The sequence below is a fragment of the Pseudophryne corroboree genome, chromosome 4, assembly GCF_028390025.1.
Source record: "Pseudophryne corroboree isolate aPseCor3 chromosome 4, aPseCor3.hap2, whole genome shotgun sequence".
NCBI lineage: Eukaryota > Metazoa > Chordata > Amphibia > Anura > Myobatrachidae > Pseudophryne > Pseudophryne corroboree.
The window spans coordinates 867,376,690-867,397,133 of NC_086447.1; the positions used below are offsets into that span (position 1 = coordinate 867,376,690).

Genomic DNA, 20,444 nt, shown 5'->3' on the forward strand with positions numbered 1-20,444 from the left:
CACCTGCGTGCAGAGTGGATTGGGCTTCTTAGGCTACTGGACATTAGCTCCAGAGGGACGATCACAGGTTCAGCCTGGATGGGTCACCGGAGCCGCGCCGCCGGCCCCCTTACAGAGCCAGAAGAGCGAAGAGGTCCGGAAAAATCGGCGGCAGAAGACTTTCCTGTCTTCAGATAAAGGTAGGCGCACAGCACCGCAGCTGTGCGCCATTGCTCTCAGCACACTTCACACTCCGGTCACTGAGGGTGCAGGGCGCTGGGGGGGCAGCGCCCTGAGACGCAATAAATCGTTAGAAAACCTTTTATGGCTAAAATAAATGCATCACATATAACTCCTGGGCTATATGGATGCATTTAACCCCTGCCAAAACATACAAGAAAACGGATGATAAGGACGCCGAGAAAGGGGCGGAGCCTATCTCCTCAGCACACTGGCGCCATTTTCCCTCACAGCTCAGTTGGAGGGAAGCTCCCTGGCTCTCCCCTGCAGTCACTACACTACAGAAAGGGGTTAAAAAAGAGAGGGGGGCACAAATTAGGCGCAGTATAAACAATACAGCAGCTATAAAGGGAAAAACACTTATATAAGGTTATCCCTGTATATATATAGCGCTCTGGTGTGTGCTGGCAAACTCTCCCTCTGTCTCCCCAAAGGGCTAGTGGGGTCCTGTCCTCTATCAGAGCATTCCCTGTGTGTGTGCTGTGTGTCGGTACGTTTGTGTCGACATGTATGAGGAGAAAAATGATGAGGAGACGGAGTAGAGTGTCTGTAATAGTGTTGTCACCCCCTGGGGGGTCGACACCTGAGTGGATGTACTGTGGAAATTGCGTGACAGTGTCAGCTTTGTATAAAAGACAGTGGTTGACATGAGACAGCCGGCTACTCAGCTTGTGCATGTCCAGACGTCTCATATAGGGGCTCTAAAGCGCCCGTTACCTCAGATACAGACGCCGACACGGATACCGACTCCTGTGTCGACGGTGAAGAGACAACCGTGATTTCCAAATAGGGCCACACATTGCATGATTGAGGCAATGAAAAAAGTTTACACTTTTCTGATATGAATACCACCAAAAAAAAAAAAAAAAAGGGGTATTATGTTGGTGAGGAAAAACTTCCTGTAGTTTTCCGGAATCTGAGAAATAAAATGCGTGGGTTTCCCCCCGATAACAATTGATCATTTCTAAAAAGTTATTGGCAGTATACCTTTTCCCGCCAGAGGTTAGGGTGCGTTGGGAAACACCCCCTAGGGGGGATAAGGCGCTCACACGCTTGTAAGAACAAGGGCTCTACCCTCTCTTGAGATGGCCGCCCTTAAGGATCCTGCTGATAGAAAGCAGGAGGGTATCCTAAAATGTATTTACACACATACTGGTGTTATACTGCGACCAGCAATCGCCTCAGCCTGGATGTGCAGTGCTGGGTTGGCGTGGTCGGATTCCCTGACTGGAAATATGATATCCTAGATAAGGACAGTATATTATTGCCTATAGAGCAATTAAAAGATGCATTTCTATATATGCATGATGCACAGCGAAATATTTGCCGACTGGCATCAAGTATAAGTGCGTTGTCCAATTATACCAGTAAAGTGGTCAGGTGATGCGGATTCCAAACGGCATTTGGAAGTATTGCCTTAAAAGAGGGGATGTACCCCAGGTCGCCTCTCAAAATAAGACGCCGTATTATCAGGCGCAGGCCTGGTTGGCAAGTGGACAAAAGGGTTCCTCTTTTCTGCTCGTGACAGAGGGAGAGGAAAATGGCTGCAGAGATCAGCCAGTTCCAAGGAACAGAAACTCTTTTCCGCCTCTGCCAAGCCCTCAGTATGACGCTAGGGCTTTACAAGTTCAGGCACGGTGGGGTCCCGTTCTCAATGAATTTCAGTGCGCAGTGGGCTCACTCGCAAGTAGACCCCTGGATCCTTCTGGTAATATTTCAGGGGTACAAATTGGAATTCGAGACGTATCCCCCTCGCCGTTTCCAAAGGTCTGTTTTACCAACGTCTCCCGCTGACAGGGAGGCAGTTTTGGAAACCATTCACAAGCTGTATTCCCAGCAGGTGATAATCAAGGTACCCCTCCTGCAACAGGGAACGGGGTATTATTCCACACTATTGTGGTACCGAAGCCAGACGGCTCGGTGAGACCGATTTTAAAATCTAAAATCTAAAATCTTTGAACACTTGCATACAGAGGTTCAAATTCAAAATTGAGTCACTCAGAGCAGTGATTGCAAACCTGGAAGAAGGGGACTACATGATGTCTCGGGACATCAAGGATGCTTACCTTCATGTCAAAATTTACCCTTCTCACCAAGGGTATTTCAGGTTATGGTACAGAACTGTCACTATCAGTTCGGACGCTGCCGTAGGGATGGTCCACGGCACCCCGGGTCTTTACTGAAGTAATGACCGTAATGATGATATTCCTTCGAAGGAAGGGAATTTTAGTTATCCGTTACTTGGACGATTCCCTGATAAGGGTAAGATCCAGGGAACAGTTGGAGATCGGTGTAGCACTATATCAGGTAGTGTTGCGGCAGCACGATTGGATTCTCAATATTCCAAAATCGCAGCTGGTTCCGACGACTTGTCTTCTGTTCCTAGGGATGATCCTGGACACAGTCCAGAAAGAAGGTGTTTCTCCCGGAGGAGAAAGCCAGGGAGTTATCCGAGCTAGTCAGGAACCTCCTAAAACCGAACCAAGTCTCAGTGCATCAATGCACAAGGGTTCTGGGTAAAAATGGTGGCTTCCTACGAAGCAATCCCATTCGGCAGATTCCACGCAAGACTTTCCAGTGGAACCTACTGGACAAATGGTCCGGGTCGCATCTTCAGATGCTTCAGCGGATAACCCTGTCACCGGGGACAAGGGTATCCCTCCTGTGGTGGTTGCAGAGTGCTCATCTTCTAGAGGGCCGCAGATTCGGCATTCGGGACTGGGTCCTGGTGGCCACGGATGCCAGCCTGCGAGGCTGGGGAGCAGTCACACAGGGAAGGAATTTCCAGGGCTTATGGTCAAGCCTGGAGACATCTCTTCATATAAACATTCTGGAACTAAGGGCCATTTACAATGCCCTAAGTCAAGCGAAACCCCTGCTTCAGGGTCAGGCGGTATTGATCCAATCGGACAACATCACGTCAGTCGCCCACGTAAACAGACAGGGCGGCACGGGAAGCAGGGGGGCAATGGCAGAAGCTGCAAGGATTCTTCGCTGGGCGGAGAATCATGTGATAGCACTGTCAGCAGTGTTCATTCCGGGAGTGGACAACTGGGAAGCAGACTTCCTCAGCAGACACGACCTTCACCCGGGAGAGTGGGGACTTCACCCAGAAGTCTTCCACCTGATTGTAAACCGTTGGGAAAAACCAAAGGTGGACATAATGGCGTCCCGTCTAAACAAAAAACTAGACAGATATTGCGCCAGGTCAGGGGACCCTCAGGCAATAGCGGTGGACGCTCTGGTAACACCGTGGGTGTACCAGTCAGTGTATGTGTTCCCTCCTCTGCCTCTCATACCAAAAGTACTGAGAATCATAAGAAGGAGAGGAGTAAGAACTATACTCGTGGTTCCGGATTGGCCAAGAAGGACTTGGTATCCGGAACTTCAAGAGATGCTCACGGACGAACCGTGGCCTCTACCTCTAAGAAAGGACCTGCTCCAGCAGGGGCCTTGTCTGTTCCAAGACTTACCGCGGCTGCGTTTGACGGCTTGGCGGTTGAACGCCGGATCCTGAAGGAAAAAGGCATTCCAGATGAAGTCACCGCAAAACATTATCACCGCATTTGGCGAAAATATGTTGCGTGGTGGGAGGCCAAGAAGGCCCCTACAGAGGAATTTCAACTGGGTCGTTTCCTCCATTTCCTGCAAACAGGACTGTCTATGGGCCTAAAATTAGGGTCCATTAATGGTTCAAATTTCGGCCCTGTCGATTTTCTTCCAAAAGGAACTGGCTTCAGTGCCTGAAGTTCAGACATTTGTAAAAGGGGTACTGCATATACAGCCTCCTTTTGTGCCTCCAGTGGCACCTTGGGATCTCAATGTTGTGTTGAGTTTCCTAAAGTCACATTGGTTTGAACCACTCACCACTGTGGACTTAAAATATCTCACATGGAAGGTGACGATGCTGTTAGCCCTGGCTTCAGCCAGGCGGGTGTCAGAACTGGCGGCTTTATCATATAAAAGCCCTTATTTAATATTTCATTCTGACAGGGCAGAATTGAGGACTTGTCCTCAATTTCTACCTAAGGTGGTTTCTGCATTTCACATGAAGCAACCTATTGTGGTACCTGCGGCTACTAAGGACTTGGAGGATTCCAAGTTGCTTGACGTGGTCAGGGCCCTGAAAATATATGTTTCCAGGACGGCTGGAGTCAGAAAATCTGACTCGCTGTTTATCCTGTATGCACCCAACAAACTGGGTGCTCCTGCTTCTAAGCAGACGATTGCTCGTTGGATTTGTAGTACAATTCAGCTTGCACATTCTGTGGCAGGCCTGCCACAGCCAAAAATCTTAAAATGCCCACTCCACAAGGAAGGTGGGCTCATCTTGGGCAGCTGCCCGAGGGGTCTCGGCTTTACAACTTTGCCGAGCAGTTACTTGGTCAGGAGCAAATACGTTTGTAAACTTCTACAAATTTGATACCCTGGCTGAGGAGGACCTGGAGTTCTCTCATTCGGTGCTGCAGAGTCATCCGCACTCTCCCGCCCGTTTGGGAGCTTTGGCATAATCCCCATGGTCCTTACGGAGTTCCCAGCATCCACTAGGACGTCAGAGAAAATAAGAATTTACTTACCGATAATTCTATTTCTCGTAGTCCGTAGTGGATGCTGGGCGCCCATCCCAAGTGCGGTTTGTCTGCAATACTGGTACATAATTATTGTTACCAAAAAAATTCGGGTTATTGTTGTAGTGAGCCATCTTTTATAGAGGCTTCTCTATTATCATGCTGTTAACTGGGTTCAGATCACAAGTTGTACAGTGTGATTGGTGTGGCTGGTATGAGTCTTACCCGGGATTCAAAATCCTTCCTTATTGTGTACGCTCGTCCGGGCACAGTATCCTAACTGAGGCTTGGAGGAGGGTCATAGGGGGAGGAGCCAGTGCACACCAGGTGATCCTAAAGCTTTCTTTAGATGTGCCCTGTCTCCTGCGGAGCCGCTATTCCCCATGGTCCTTACGGAGTTCCCAGCATCCACTACGGACTACGAGAAATAGAATTATCGGTAAGTAAATTCTTATTTTTTCATAGTGTCTCTATAACATAACACTGGAACAGTAGCTCCCAGGTAGTGGCACATATTGGAGTGTGACTAAATACTGACGAATTAAGCTAATTGGAAACATCTAATTGCTTAATTTTAAACAAAGAAATTGATAGCAGCCTTGCGCTTGTTAATTGCTGCTAGTTCTAATGCAGTGGAGGAAACACCCAATATCTCCTATTTCACAGCAAATCTACACAAACACAACAATTGCTTAAAACTAGCGCTTTACATGTAAACACAAATGTGAATGGTGCTTAATATTGACACGCAGAAATCCCCTGTGTGTTCTCTCTCCTGGAAAGACACTTACAGTTTATTTCTTTCTCGTGTGCCCATAAAGGTATCTTTAGACAGCTTAAGGATCTCGCCCACTGGTATCCCAATATTCTTTCAATATATAGCTGACAGGATGTAACTTACATTAAATTTCTGTCCCGCGTTCCCATAAAGGTATCTTTATCCTTTTTGTGTGTTGTTATCCAATAGGAATTCTCAGCAGTGCAACGCTTGTTTTCCAAAAAAAGGATTTTTTATTTAAAATACAAAATAGTCATTAAAAGTAGGTCCACATACATGCATCGGCACTGGGTCTCGGCAGTTGATGAAAAATCCCGATAAAGGACGCACCGGCTGCAGACAGGTAAGCGCACTCCACAGGATTCGAATCACCGATCTCCAGGACCTTTCGTATGTGTGACACAGGACGGCTTCGACGCGTTTCTGGGAGTCCACTCCCCTTTTTCAAGAAGTGCCGTCCTCTTCCTCTGGTCCAATATTTATACTCTCAGTGCACATACAGCTGACTCAATCATTCGCTATACAGGCAATTAATTTTAAAAAACAATATAAAAAGCTAAGTTGCAACATTCATAATACAAATAAAACTTTTTCCTGTTCTAAGTACTATTGTCTATCCATTTAATTAAAGGTTTTGCGTATATATTTTATTACAGTCTGTATTTATATTTTAACAGCCCATTAACCAAAATCATCAATGATTAATGAGGTGATCTGTCTCGTAATACATGATTATTCCACCAATTTAATTCCCATACCTTACACATATATTAGCCCACAAGGGAGAAATCTTAAGTGAAGGAAACCCGTATTATCTGAGATGCCTACGTGTGCAGAGTGATGCGTTATATTTACTAATATATGCTGTTAAAGGCAACGAGTGAGAAACTAAAAAGATGAATAAAACATGTGGAAACACAAAAACTCGTAATTGCTGTTAACAATATTATAGTGTGCACACGGAAGCATCCCCCGTACGGGTTACCCGCATCCTCACTTCAAGCTGTAGTATTTTCTAGAGATACCGACACCCTCCTCCGAGGGTGTCGGTATCTCTAGAAAATACTACAGCTTGAAGTGAGGATGCGGGTAACCCGTACGGGGGATGCTTCCGTGTGCACACTATAATATTGTTAACAGCAATTACGAGTTTTTGTGTTTCCACATGTTTTATTCATCTTTTTAGTTTCTCACTCGTTGCCTTTAACAGCATATATTAGTAAATATAACGCATCACTCTGCACACGTAGGCATCTCAGATAATACGGGTTTCCTTCACTTAAGATTTCTCCCTTGTGGGCTAATATATGTGTAAGGTATGGGAATTAAATTGGTGGAATAATCATGTATTACGAGACAGATCACCTCATTAATCATTGATGATTTTGGTTAATGGGCTGTTAAAATATAAATACAGACTGTAATAAAATATATACGCAAAACCTTTAATTAAATGGATAGACAATAGTACTTAGAACAGGAAAAAGTTTTATTTGTATTATGAATGTTGCAACTTAGCTTTTTATATTGTTTTTTAAAATTAATTGCCTGTATAGCGAATGATTGAGTCAGCTGTATGTGCACTGAGAGTATAAATATTGGACCAGAGGAAGAGGACGGCACTTCTTGAAAAAGGGGAGTGGACTCCCAGAAACGCGTCGAAGCCGTCCTGTGTCACACATACGAAAGGTCCTGGAGATCGGTGATTCGAATCCTGTGGAGTGCGCTTACCTGTCTGCAGCCGGTGCGTCCTTTATCGGGATTTTTCATCAACTGCCGAGACCCAGTGCCGATGCATGTATGTGGACCTACTTTTAATGACTATTTTGTATTTTAAATAAAAAATCCTTTTTTTGGAAAACAAGCGTTGCACTGCTGAGAATTCCTATTGGATAACAACACACAAAAAGGATAAAGATACCTTTATGGGAACGCGGGACAGAAATTTAATGTAAGTTACATCCTGTCAGCTATATATTGAAAGAATATTGGGATACCAGTGGGCGAGATCCTTAAGCTGTCTAAAGATACCTTTATGGGCACACGAGAAAGAAATAAACTGTAAGTGTCTTTCCAGGAGAGAGAACACACAGGGGATTTCTGCGTGTCAATATTAAGCACCATTCACATTTGTGTTTACATGTAAAGCGCTAGTTTTAAGCAATTGTTGTGTTTGTGTAATTGCTTAATTTGTCTTCAGTGGGGGGGATGTAGACGCCGGGGTGCCAGAGCAAGTCCCGGTGTTTATTCCTAAAAATAACGATTTTAGGACAAATCAGACTTGCTCTGGAGGGGAGAGAAAAAAGACATGGTGCTTTCTATAGAATTCGCTGTGTCCTATTTTCGTCCTACTAATTAAATAGGAAAACCCGCTGCTGCGCAGAAAAACCCATGAGTGCAGGGTTTTTTGAATTTCCCGCCGTAGGTTGAATTCCCCCACTTATGTTGTATTATTAATGGATAGTTATGGGGGCTACCATTGTTTGTTTCATTTGGTCTCTAAATAGAAATTACATTTCTGGTCCTATTTTGTATGTAGGAGTGCTATGGATGACCCACAAATATGTTTTCTCTTACGTCCTAGAGGATGCTGGGGTCCATATTAGTACCATGGGGTATAGACGGGTCCACCAGGAGCCATTGGCACTTTAAGAGTTTAATAGTGTGGGCTGGCTCCTCCCTCTACGCACCTCCTACCAGACTCAGTTTAGAAAATGTGCCCGGACAGCTAGGGGAGCTCTACAGAGTTCTCTTAGAAAAAAGTTCTTTCTTTCTTTTCAGAGTATGTTATTTTACAGGGAGGCTGCTGGCGACAGCCTCCCTGCAGCGAGGGACTGAGGGGGGGGGGGGGGGGGAGCAGTGTCCGCCCCGCGGGGTCTTGAGCCACTGCTCCCGCTGGCTGGACGTTGAGCTCCAGAGGGGACAGATCGCGCCCCGCCGCAGGGGAACGCTCGCCCCGGCAGCCAGCAGCCACCCCCTCAGGGAGCTGAAGTGTGGCGAGTGAGTCACTGTCCCCCCTTGCAAGTGGGGGGACAGTGTGAAGAGGGCGACTAGAGGGTAGGAGCGCGGAAGGCTCAGCGGTACTGCGGTGCAGCGCTGGGAGGGGCGCCCTGGGCCAGCTCCAGACCCTACACTGTCCACTACAAGCCTGTCGGGGTCTGCGGATCCAGGCCAGCACAAGTCCTCCGGCCATTATAATCTTTCAAAGAGCGGGAAGAAGCGGAGCTTTTCCTCAGAGCGGACCCAGCAGCGTTCAGCTCCATTTTCTCTATCGTCCTAAGTGGATGCTGGGGTTCCTGAAAGGACCATGGGGAATAGCGGCTCCGCAGGAGACAGGGCACAAAAAAGTAAAGCTTTTACCAGATCAGGTGGTGTGCACTGGCTCCTCCCCCTATGACCCTCCTCCAGACTCCAGTTAGATTTTGTGCCCGAACGAGAAGGGTGCAATCTAGGTGGCTCTCCTAAAGAGCTGCTTAGAGAAAGTTTAGCTTAGGTTTTTTACTTTACAGTGAGTCCTGCTGGCAACAGGATCACTGCAACGAGGGACTTAGGGGAGAAGTAGTGAACTCACCTGCGTGCAGAGTGGATTTGCTGCTTGGCTACTGGACACTAGCTCCAGAGGGACGATCACAGGTACAGCCTGGATGGTCACCGGAGCCGCGCCGCCGGCCCCCTTGCAGAGAAGAGGTCCAAAATCGGCGGCTGAAGACTCCTGAGTCTTCATAAAGGTAGCGCACAGCACTGCAGCTGTGCGCCATTTTCCTCTCAGCACACTTCACACAACAGTCACTGAGGGTGCAGAGCGCTGGGGGGGGCGCTCTGAGAGGCAAATAAAAACCTTATTAGAGGCAAAAAATACCTCACATATAGCCCACAGAGGCTATATGGAGATATTTAACCCCTGCCTAACTTCAAAAATAGCGGGAGACGAGCCCGCCGTAAAAGGGGCGGGGCCTATCTCCTCAGCACACAGCGCCATTTTCTCTCACAGAAAAGCTGGAGAGAAGGCTCCCAGGCTCTCCCCTGCACTGCACTACAGAAACAGGGTTAAAACAGAGAGGGGGGGCACTGATTTTGGCGATATTGTATATATATAAAAGATGCTATAAGGGAGAAACACTTATATAAGGTTGTCCCTATATAATTATAGCGTTTTTGGTGTGTGCTGGCAGACTCTCCCTCTGTCTCCCCAAAGGGCTAGTGGGTCCTGTCCTCTGTCAGAGCATTCCCGGTGTGTGTGCTGTGTGTCGGTACGTGTGTGTCGACATGTATGAGGACGATGTTGGTGAGGAGGCGGAGAAATTGCCTGTAATGGTGATGTCACTCTCTAGGGAGTCGACACCGGAATGGATGGCTTATTTAGAGAATTACGTGAGAATGTCAACACGCTGCAAGGTCGGTTGACGACATGAGACGGCCGACAATCTATTAGGACCGGTCCAGGCGTCTCAGAAACACCGTCAGGGGTTTTAAAAAACGCCCATTTACCTCAGTCGGTCGACACAGACACAGACACGGACACTGAATACAGTGTCGACGGTGAATAAACAAACGTATTTCTCATTAGGGCCACACGTTAAGGGCAATGAAGGAGGTGTTACGTGTTTCTGATACTACAAGTACCACAAGAAAGGGTATTATGTGGGAGTGGAAAAAACTACCTGTAGTTTTTCCTGAATCAGATAAAATAAAATGAAGTGTGTGATGATGCGTAGGGTTACCCCGATAGCAAATATTGGCGTTATACCCTTTCCCGCCAGAAATTAGGGTACGTTGGGAAACACCCCTTAGGGTGATAAGGCGCTCACACGCTTATCAAGTGGCGTTACCGTCTCCAGATACGGCCGCCCTCAAGGAGCCAGCTGATAGGAAGCTGGAAAAATATCCTAAAAAGTATATACACACATACGGTGGTTATACTGCGACCAGCGATCGCCATCAGCCTGGAGATGCAGTGCTGGGTTGGCTTGGTCGGATTCCCTGACTGAAAATATTTTATTCATGTAGAGCATTTAATAGGATGCATTCTATATATATGTATGTGAGATGCACAGAGGGATATTTGCTCTCTGGCATCAAGATAAGTGCGTTGTCCATATCTCCCAGAAGATGTCAGGGACACGACAGTGGTCAGGTGATACAGATCCCATACGGCAGATGGAAGTATTGCTGTATAAAGGGAAGGAGTTATTTGGGGGTCGGTCCATCGGACCTGGGGACCACAGCAACAGCTGGGAAATCCAACCTTTTTTACCCCAAGTTACATCTCAGCTAAAAAAGACACCGTCTTTTCAGCCTCAATCTTTCCTTTCCCATGAGGGCATGCAGGCAAAAGGCCAGTCATATCTGCCCAGACATAGAGGTAAGGGAAGTAGACTGCAGCAGGCAGCCCTTTCCCAGGAAAAGAAGCCCTCCACCGCGTCTGCCAAGTCCTCAGCATGACGCTGGGGCCGTGCAAGCGGACTCAAGGTGGGGGGGTAGTCTCAAGAGTCTCAGGGCGCAGTGGGATCACTCGCAAGTTGACCCCTAGATCGTACGAGTATTATCCCAGGGGTAAAGATTGGAGAGTCGAGACATCTTCTCCTCGCAGGTTCCTGAAGTCTGCTTTACCAACGGCTCCCTCCGACAGGGAGGCAGCATTGGAAACAATTCACAAGCTGTATATCCAGCAGGTGATAATCAAAGTACCCCTCCTACGACAAGGAAAAGGGTATTATTTTTCCACACTATATTGTGGTACTGAAGCCAGACGGCTTGGTGACACATAGTCTAAATCTAAAATGTTTTGAACACTTACATAAAAGGTTCAAATCGAGATAAAGTCACTCAGAGCAGTGATAGCGAACCGGAAAAAAGGGGACTATATGGTGTCCCTGGACATCAAGGATTACCTCCATGTCCAAATTTTGTCCTTCTCATCAAGGGTACCTCTGGTTCGTGGTACAGAACTGTCAATATCAGTTTCAGACGATGCCGTTTGAATTATCCACGGCACCCCGGGCCTTTTTACCAAGGTAATGGCCGAAAAGATGTTTCTTCAAAGAAAAAAGGCATCTAAATTATCCCTTACTTGCACGACCTAAAAAGGGCAAGTTCCAGAGAACAGTTGGAGGTCGGAAGAGCACTATCTAAAGTAGTTCTTCGACGGCACGACTGGATTCTAAATATTCCAAGAATCGCAGCTGTTTTCCGACGATACGTCTGCTGTTCCTAGGGATGATTCTGGACACGGTTCAGAAAAAGGTTTTTCTTCCCGAGGAAAAAGCCAAGGAGTTATCCGACCTGTCAGGAACCTCCTAAAACCAGGAAAGGTGTCTGTACATCAATGCACAAGAGTCCTGGGAAAAATGGTGGCTTTTTACGAAGCAATTCCATTCGGCAGATTCCATGCAAGAATTTTCCAAAGGGATCTGTTGGACAAATGGTCAGGGTCGCATCCTCAGATGCACCTGCGAATAACCCTGTCGCCAAGGACAAGGGTATATCTTCTGTGGTGGTTGCAAAAGGCTCATCTATTGGAGGGCCGCAGATTCGGCATACAGGATTTGATCCTGGTGACCACGGACGCCAGCCTGAGAGGTTGGGGAGCAGTCACACAAGGAAGAAACTTCCAGGGGGTATGGACGAACCTGGAAAAGTCTCTTCACATAAACATTCTGGTACTAAGAGCAATCCAAAATGCTCTAAGCCAGGCGGAACCACTCCTGCAAGGAAAACCGGTGTTGATTCAGTCGGACAACATCACGGCGGTCGCCCATGTAAACAGACAGGGCGGCACAAGAAGCAGGAGTGCAATGGCAGAAGCTGCCAAGATTCTTCGCTGGGCGGAGAATCACGTAATAGCACTGTCAGCAGTGTTCTTCCCGGGCGTGGACAACTGGGAAGCAGACTTCCTCAGCAGACACGATATTCACCCGGGAGAGGGGGGTCTTCATCCAGAAGTCTTCCACATGCTAATAAACTGTTGGGAAAGACCAATGGTAGACATGATGGCGTCTCGCCTCAACAAGAAACTGGACAAGTATTGCGCCAGGTCAAGAGATCCACAGGCAATAGCTGTGGACGCACTGGTAACACCTTGGGTGTACAAATCAGTATATGTGTTTCCTCCTCTGCCTCTCATACCAAAGGTATTGAAGATTATACGGTGAGGAGGAGTAAGAACAATACTAGTGGCTCCGGATTGGCCAAGAAGGACTTGGTACCCGGAACTTCAAGAGTTGGTCACGGACGACCCGTGCCCTCTACTTCTGAGAAGGGACCTGCTACAACAGGGTCCCTGTCTCTTTCAAGACTTACCGCGGCTGCGTTTGACGGCATGGCGGTTGAACGCCAGATCCTAAAAGGGAAAGGCATTCCAGAAGAAGTCATTCCTACCTTGATTAAGGCAAGGAAGGAAGTCACCGCGAAACATTATCACCGCATTTGGCGAAAATATGTCGCGTGGTGCGAGGATCGGAGTGTTCCGACGGAGGAATTTCAACTGGGTCGTTTCCTACATTTCCTACAATCAGGATTGTCTATGGGTCTCAAATTGAGATCTATTAAGGTTCAAATTTCGGCCCTGTCAATATTCTTCCAAAAAGAATTGGCCTCAGTTCCTGAGGTACAGACTTTTGTTAAAGGAGTACTGCATATACAGCCTCCTGTGGTGCCTCCGGTGGCACCGTGGGATCTAAATGTAGTTTTAGATTTCCTCAAATCCCATTGGTTTGAACCATTGAAAAAGGTGGATTTTAAATATCTCACATGGAAAGTGACTATGTTACTGGCCCTGGCTTCCGCCAGGAGAGTATCTGAATTGGCGGCTTTATCTTATAAAAGCCCTTATCTAATCTTCCATTCGGATAGGGCAGAACTGAGGACTCGTCCGCATTTTCTCCCTAAGGTGGTATCAGCGTTTCACCTGAACCAACCTATTGTGGTGCCTGCGGCCACTGGCGACTTGGAGGACTCCAAGTTGTTGGACGTTGTCAGAGCCTTAAAAATATACATTTCAAGGACGGCTGAAGTCAGAAAATCTGACTCGCTGTTGATACTATATGCACCCAACAAGTTGGGTGCCCCTGCTTCTAAGCAGACGATTGCTCGTTGGATTTGTAACACAATTCAACTTGCTCATTCTGTGGCAGGCCTGCCACAGCCTAAATCTGTTAAGGCCCATTCCACAAGGAAGGTGGGCTCATCTTGGGCGGCTGCCCGAGGGGTCTCGGCATTACAATTCTGTCGAGCAGCTACGTGGTCGGGGGAAAACACGTTTGTAAAATTCTACAAATTTGATACCCTGGCAAAAGAGGACTTGGAATTCTCTCATTCGGTGCTGCAGAGTCATCCGCACTCTCCCGCCCGTTTGGGAGCTTTGGTATAATCCCCATGGTCCTTTCAGGAACCCCAGCATCCACTTAGGACGATAGAGAAAATAAGAATTTACTTACCGATAATTCTATTTCTCGGAGTCCGTAGTGGATGCTGGGCGCCCATCCCAAGTGCGGATTATCTGCAATACTGTACATAGTTATTGTTAACAAATTCGGGTTATATTGTTAAGGAGCCATCTTTAAGAGGCTCTTTCTGTTATCATACTGTTAACTGGGTTTAGATCACAAGTTGTACGGTGTGATTGGTGTGGCTGGTATGAGTCTTACCCGGGATTCAAATTGCCTCCCTTATTGTGTACGCTCGTCCGGGCACAGTACCTAACTGGAGTCTGGAGGAGGGTCATAGGGGGAGGAGCCAGTGCACACCACCTGATCTGGTAAAAGCTTTACTTTTTTGTGCCCTGTCTCCTGCGGAGCCGCTATTCCCCATGGTCCTTTCAGGAACCCCAGCATCCACTACGGACTCCGAGAAATAGAATTATCGGTAAGTAAATTCTTATTTTTCCTGCCTGCACTCACTACCAAGTGGATCCAGGTCCCTCCAGAGCAATCTCCAGCTATCTGTATGGTACCAGGGGGTTGTAGAAGGGGGGGGTGCTGTATAAAGGCTGTGTCACCTATTAAGGGACACAGTCAGCGCTGGTTAAGGACTCGCTATACCTCTAATAGCGCTGTGTGTGGGTTGGCTCCAATCTCTGTGTCTCTCTGCCATTCTTGGGGGGGGAAACTCTGTCTACATAATACCCTGTGTGTTTGTGGGGTGTTTGAGGGTGTGTGACAACATGTCTAGGGACGCTGTTTCATATGCTGCAGAGGATTTGTCTTCCCAGGAAGACTCCATTCCATGTAATCATGATTGCACTGTTTTAGCACAGATCCCAGCTAGAGAGCCAGAATGGTTAGTCTCTCTGAGGGGGACTATTTCTCAGATTTCTGATAGAGTTGCTAGGACTGAGCATGCTACTCGGGTCCTCCAGTCCTCTATGGTTGTGTGGTCTGATACTGCCTCCTCGGGGTCCCCTGCGGTACATTCTCACAAACGTGCACTTGCAATTTATGCAAGATGACACAGACACCGACGCTGCAGACGGTGACGGGGATGTGTTGAGGGGGACAGCATCACTTGCCAAGGGGGTGCACTTGATGATTGAGGATGTTAGGGATGTTTTACACATTTCGGACACATTTCCAGAACAGGTGGAAGAGGCCTTCTTTACAGATAATAAGAAGCCCCCCCCCCCTCACCTTCCCGGCATCCAAAGAATTAAATGCTATCTTTGAAAAGGCATGGGAAACTCCCGAAAAGAAATTCCAGATTCCCAAGAGAGTCTTGGTGGCTTTTCCCTTCCCAGAGGAAGATAGGAAGAGATGGGAGTCCCCACCGATAGTCGACGCCTCTGTCTCCAGGCTGTCCAAACAGGTGGTATTACCGGTCCCGGGATCTATTGCGTTAAAGGACCCGGCAGATCGCAAGGTGGATGCTACGCTGAAATCCATTTACACGGCTTCAGGGGCTATATTGCGGCCTACTATAGCCTGTGCTTGGATTGCTAAAGCTATTACCAGGTGGTCAATCACTCTGCAGGAGGAATCGACTACGCTGGACAAAGGTGACGTTGATTTATTTTTACGTAATATTCAGGATTCTGCAGGGTTCCTGGTGGATTCCATGAAAGACCTGGGTTCCATGGCTGCGGTGATCTCCTCCATGTCCGTCTCGGCTCGCAGGGGTCTCTGGCTGCGCAACTGGTCTGCAGACGTGGAATCAAGGAAGTGTGTGGAGGGCCTACCATACAAAGGTCAGGCTCTCTTTGGGGAGCCGCTGGATGCGTGGATTGCCACGGCTACCGCGGGTAAGTCTCCTTTTCTCCCCTCAGCTGCACCGGCTACGAAGAAGCCTTTTTCATCTACCACGTCACAGTCATTTTGGCCCGCGAGGCCTAGAAAGAATAAGCCTTCGAACACCTTCTTCAGAGGTGGTCGTGCCAAAGGAAAGAAACCTGCTCCTGCAGGTTCCCAGACCCAGAAGCCCGCTTCTGATACCCCTAAGTCCTCCGCATGACGGTGGACAGCTAGGCCTGGAGGAAGGTCAGGTGGGGGCAAGACTCCGGCAGTTCAGCCACGTCTGGGTGTCGTCGGGTCTGGACCCCTGGGTCCTGGATATAGTGTCCAGAGGATACAGACTGGAGTTCCAAGATCCCCCGCCTCACCATTTCTTCAAGTCAGGCTTGCCAGCCCTGCTGGCAGACAGGACAATTCTTCTGGAGGCCATCAGAAAATTGGTGGTGTCAGATGTCATTGTTCCGGTCTCACTTCAGCAGTGGAACAAAGGTTCGATTAATAACCCTTTTGTGGTACCAAAACCAGAATGGTTCGGTACGGCCTATTCTAAACTTAAAGTCTTTGAATCCTTATGTCAGGGAGTTCAAATTCAAGATGGAATCCCTGAGAGCTGTCATATCAGGACCAACAGAGGGGGAGTTCCTGGTGTCTCTAGACATCAAGGATGCTTACCTCCACATTCCCATTTGGTCGCCGCACCAGGCATATCTCAGGTTTGCACTGTTGGATGATCACTATCAGTTCCAGGCGCTGCCGTTTGGCCTCTCAACAGCACCAAGGATCTTCACCAAGGTGATGGTGGAGATGATGGTTCTCCTCTGCAAACAGGGGGTGAACCTTATTCCATATCTGGATGATCTCCTGATCAAGGCGTCGTCCAGGGAGAGGTTGTTGCGATCCATCGCGCTCACGACACAGCTGCTCAGGCAGCACGGCTGGATCCTGAACCTTCCAAAATCTCATCTGGAGCTGACAAGGAGACCGTCTTTCCTGGGAATGATCCTCGACGCGGAAGTGCAAGAGGGTATTTCTCCCGGTGGAGAAAGCATTGGCGATTCAAACAATGGTCCGGGATGTCTTAAAGCCTACCCGGGTATCGGTTCATCCATGCATCCGCCTTCTGGGCGGATGCAGTATGGCAGGTTTCATGCTCGACCTTTTCAGCTGGACCTCTTGGACCAGTGGTCGGGCTCTCACCTACACATGCACAAGAGGATACTCCTGCCTCTGGAAGGCTGAAGGTTTGGAATTCAGGACTGGATCCTTTTAACCACAGATGCAAGTAAGAGGTTGGGGAGCAGTCGCTCTGGGGGAAACCATTCAGGGAAGGTGGTCGAATCAAGAATCCCTTCTCCCAATAAACATCCTGGAGCTAAGGGCCGTATACAACGCCCTTCTGCAAGCAGCACACCTTCTACAGGATCGGGCTGTTCAGGTGCAGTCGGACAACGTGACCACTGTGGCCTACATAAACTGACAAGGCGGAACAAAGAGCAGGGCTGCAATGTCAGAGGTGTCAAGAATCCTCCTCTGGGTGGAAAGACACGCTGTAGCGGTGTCGGCAATCTTCATTCCGGGAGTAGACTACTGGGAAGCAGACGTCCTCAGCAGACACGATCTCCATCCAGGGGAGTGGGGTCTCCATCCGGAGGTGTTCATGGAGGTAACCGGTTGGTGGGGGGGTTCCTCACGTAGACATGATGGCCTCCCGCCTCAACAAGAAGCTGGAGTGGTACTGTTCCCGGTCAAGAGACACTCAGGCAGTGGTGGTGGATGCACTGGTAACTCCGTGGGTGTTCCTGTCAGTGTATGTTTTCCCTCCACTTCCTCTGATTCCAAAGGTTCTTCAGCTGGTAAGAAGAACAAAGGTTCTGGCAATACTCATTGCTCCAGACTGCCCAAGGAGGGCTTGGTATGCGGATCTACTGGATCTTCTGCTGGAAGATCCAAAGCCCTTACCTCTTCGGGAGGATCTGCTACTGCAGGGGCCGTTTGCCTATCAAGACTTACCATGGCTACGTTTGACGGCACGGCGGTTGAACGCCAGATCTTAGCTCGGAAAGGTATCCCGAGTGAAGTCATTCCTACCCTGATTCAGGCTAGGAAGGGGGTAACATCTAAACATTACCACCGTATTTGGAAGAAATATGTTTCTTGGTGTGAATCAAGAAAATCTCCTGCGGTGGAGTTTCAACTTAGACGTTTTCTCCTTTTCCTGCAAGCGGGAGTGGATGTGGGCCTGAGATTGGGATCCATCAAGGTCCAAATCTCTGCTTTGTCCATATTTTTCAAAAACAATTGGCTGTCCTCCCTGAGGTTCAGACCTTTTTGAAAGGGGTTCTGCACATCCAGCCTCCCTTCGTGGCGCAGACGGCACCCTGGGATCTAGATGTGGTGTTGCAGTTCCCACAAGCAGCTTGGTTTGAGCCTCTACTGGAGGCTGACATCAAGTTTCTCACGTGGAAGGCGGTCACTTTGTTTCCTTGGCTTCTGCCCGACTCGTGTCGGAGTTGGGGTTTTTATCCTGTAAAAGTCCTTATCTGATCTTCCATGAAGACAGGGTGGAACTTAGGACTCGTCCACAGTTCCTGCCTAAGGCTGTATCAGCTTTCCATATCAACCAACCTATTGTGGTGCCAGTGGCTACTGACTCCTCAATTGCTTCAAAGGCTTTGGATCTTGTGAGGGCTTTGAAGATCTATGTAAAGAGGACAGCTCGTCATAGAAAAACTGACTCTCTCTTTGTCCTCTACGATCCCAAGAAAATTGTGTGTTCTGCTTCTAAGCAGTCGCTTTCGCGCTGGATCAGGTTCACTATCCAGCATGCGTATTCAATCGTGTAAGGCCCACTCTACTCATAAAGTGGGTTCTTCCTGGGCGGCTGCCCCGGGGTGTTTCGGCCTTGCATCTTTGCCGAGCTGCTACTTGGTCTGGTTCGAACACGTTTGCTAGGTTTTACCAGTTTGATACTTTGGCCTCTGATGACCTCAAGTTTGGTCAAGCAGTCTTGCAGGAGCCTCTGTGCTCTCCCTCCCGTACTGGGAGCTTTGGTACATCCCCATGGTACTAATATGGACCCCAGCATCCTCTAGGACGTAAGAGAAAATAGGATTTTAATTACCTACCGGTAAATCCTTTTCTCGTAGTCCGTAGAGGATGCTGGCGCCCGCCCAGCGCTTCGTTTTCCTGCATTGGTTTTATAGTTCAGTACTGCCTGGTTCTTAGGTAAGTTCTGCGTTATTTACTGTTTCAGCTGTTGCTGAGTGGTTCCGGCATGTTAGCCGGATTTGTGTGTTGTGTGAGCTGGTATGAATCTCGCCACTATCTGTGTGATTCCTTCTCTCGAAGTATGTTGTCTCCTCGGGCACAGTTTCTAGACTGAATCTGGTAGGAGCGGCATAGAGGGAGGAGCCAGCCCACACTATTAAACGCTTAAAGTGCCAATGGCTCCTGGTGGACCCGTCTATACCCCATGGTACTAATATGGACCCCAGCATCCTCTACGGACTATGAGAAAAGGATTTACCGGTAGGTAATTAAAATCCTATTTTTGTGTATGGTTGCAAATAATAGGCCTCCTGTGACTCAGAATCAGCCCTATATCCTATAGACCTTGCTGTTGTTACTTGTGTGGGATAAGGCTACTGTTCAAAGTGTTGTGAGGTTTTCCAGAGGCTGTATGGAGCCTGGTGTTAAGGACAACGCATTTCACGTTTTCTGCAGAAGCACAAGATCTAAAAGTTGCTGTTTGCATCATCATTTCTTTCTTTGCTTTGTTATACACATCAGTCATTGACTAAGGGCCAGGGGATAGCGTGTTTGCAGATAATGTGCATGATATCTATCTCTGTGTGTGGGTAAGAGGAATATATCATTCACCCTGTGTAAGGATGTCACTACCTGGGATATAAGTGTGGGAGGAGCACGCCACACCTATAGTCTGTTCTGTAAGTATGATGTGAGGATATTTATCATGCATTCTATCTGTGCAGATCATGTGGAATTAGTGAAACGCGCTATGGCCGCAGTGAAGTTGCCATCTTTGTCCGTTCCTCCCTGGGCGCAGCAGATTTCGGATGCGGATTGGGAGCACCTTGTCCATCAGACCATTCAGTCCCGCGCTTCAGGACCCCAACCGTACAAGAAATGAGAACCCGGGAGAATAGCTGAATGTCTGGACTTTATACATGTTTTGTGTATGTACAGTATATGTGTATGTAAATATAATGCAGATCTGGATAAAGATCTAAAACGCTGACTGGCGAGGGTATTTATTAACCCTTTGTGATAGTAGCAGAAGTTGGACCTCCCTCAACTCCAGAAACTGCAGTATTTTGGTAAAAAGTAATGTGACGAGGAAGAATTGTCCCATGGCTGATTTGGTTGTCCAGAAGAGTGATCTAGACAGCGGGCCACCGTTTTGTGCCCATATAGGAGTGTGTGTGGTTGTGTGCGAGTGGGGTGTGTCAAATTTGGGACATAGGTCTAAATGCACGTTTCTGCAGCCACAGCGTTGTACTTGCTCACATGCTAATGTGACACACCGCCAATCTGTGCGTAAGTGCAAGCCTAGCCCCGCCCACTGTTCTAGCGTCCGCAGATGAAACGTTATACTTAGTGTCTGCACTTACTCCAGTTCCAGGCTAGGTGCAAGAGCTA

General features: G+C 48.1%; 1 protein-coding gene across 1 annotated transcript in view; it reads left to right on the plus strand.

The window, feature by feature from the left end:
* The window catches only part of MEA1 (male-enhanced antigen 1), a 42,349-nt gene extending 22,306 nt beyond the window's left edge, over window positions 1-20,043 (plus strand). Inside the window, exon 4 of the mRNA XM_063918738.1 lies at window positions 19,778-20,043. Coding sequence (XP_063774808.1) covers window positions 19,778-19,935 — 158 coding nt within the window. The 3' untranslated portion in view covers window positions 19,936-20,043. The remainder of the gene's footprint in view (window positions 1-19,777) is intronic.
* The last annotated feature ends 401 nt before the right edge of the window (window positions 20,044-20,444 follow it).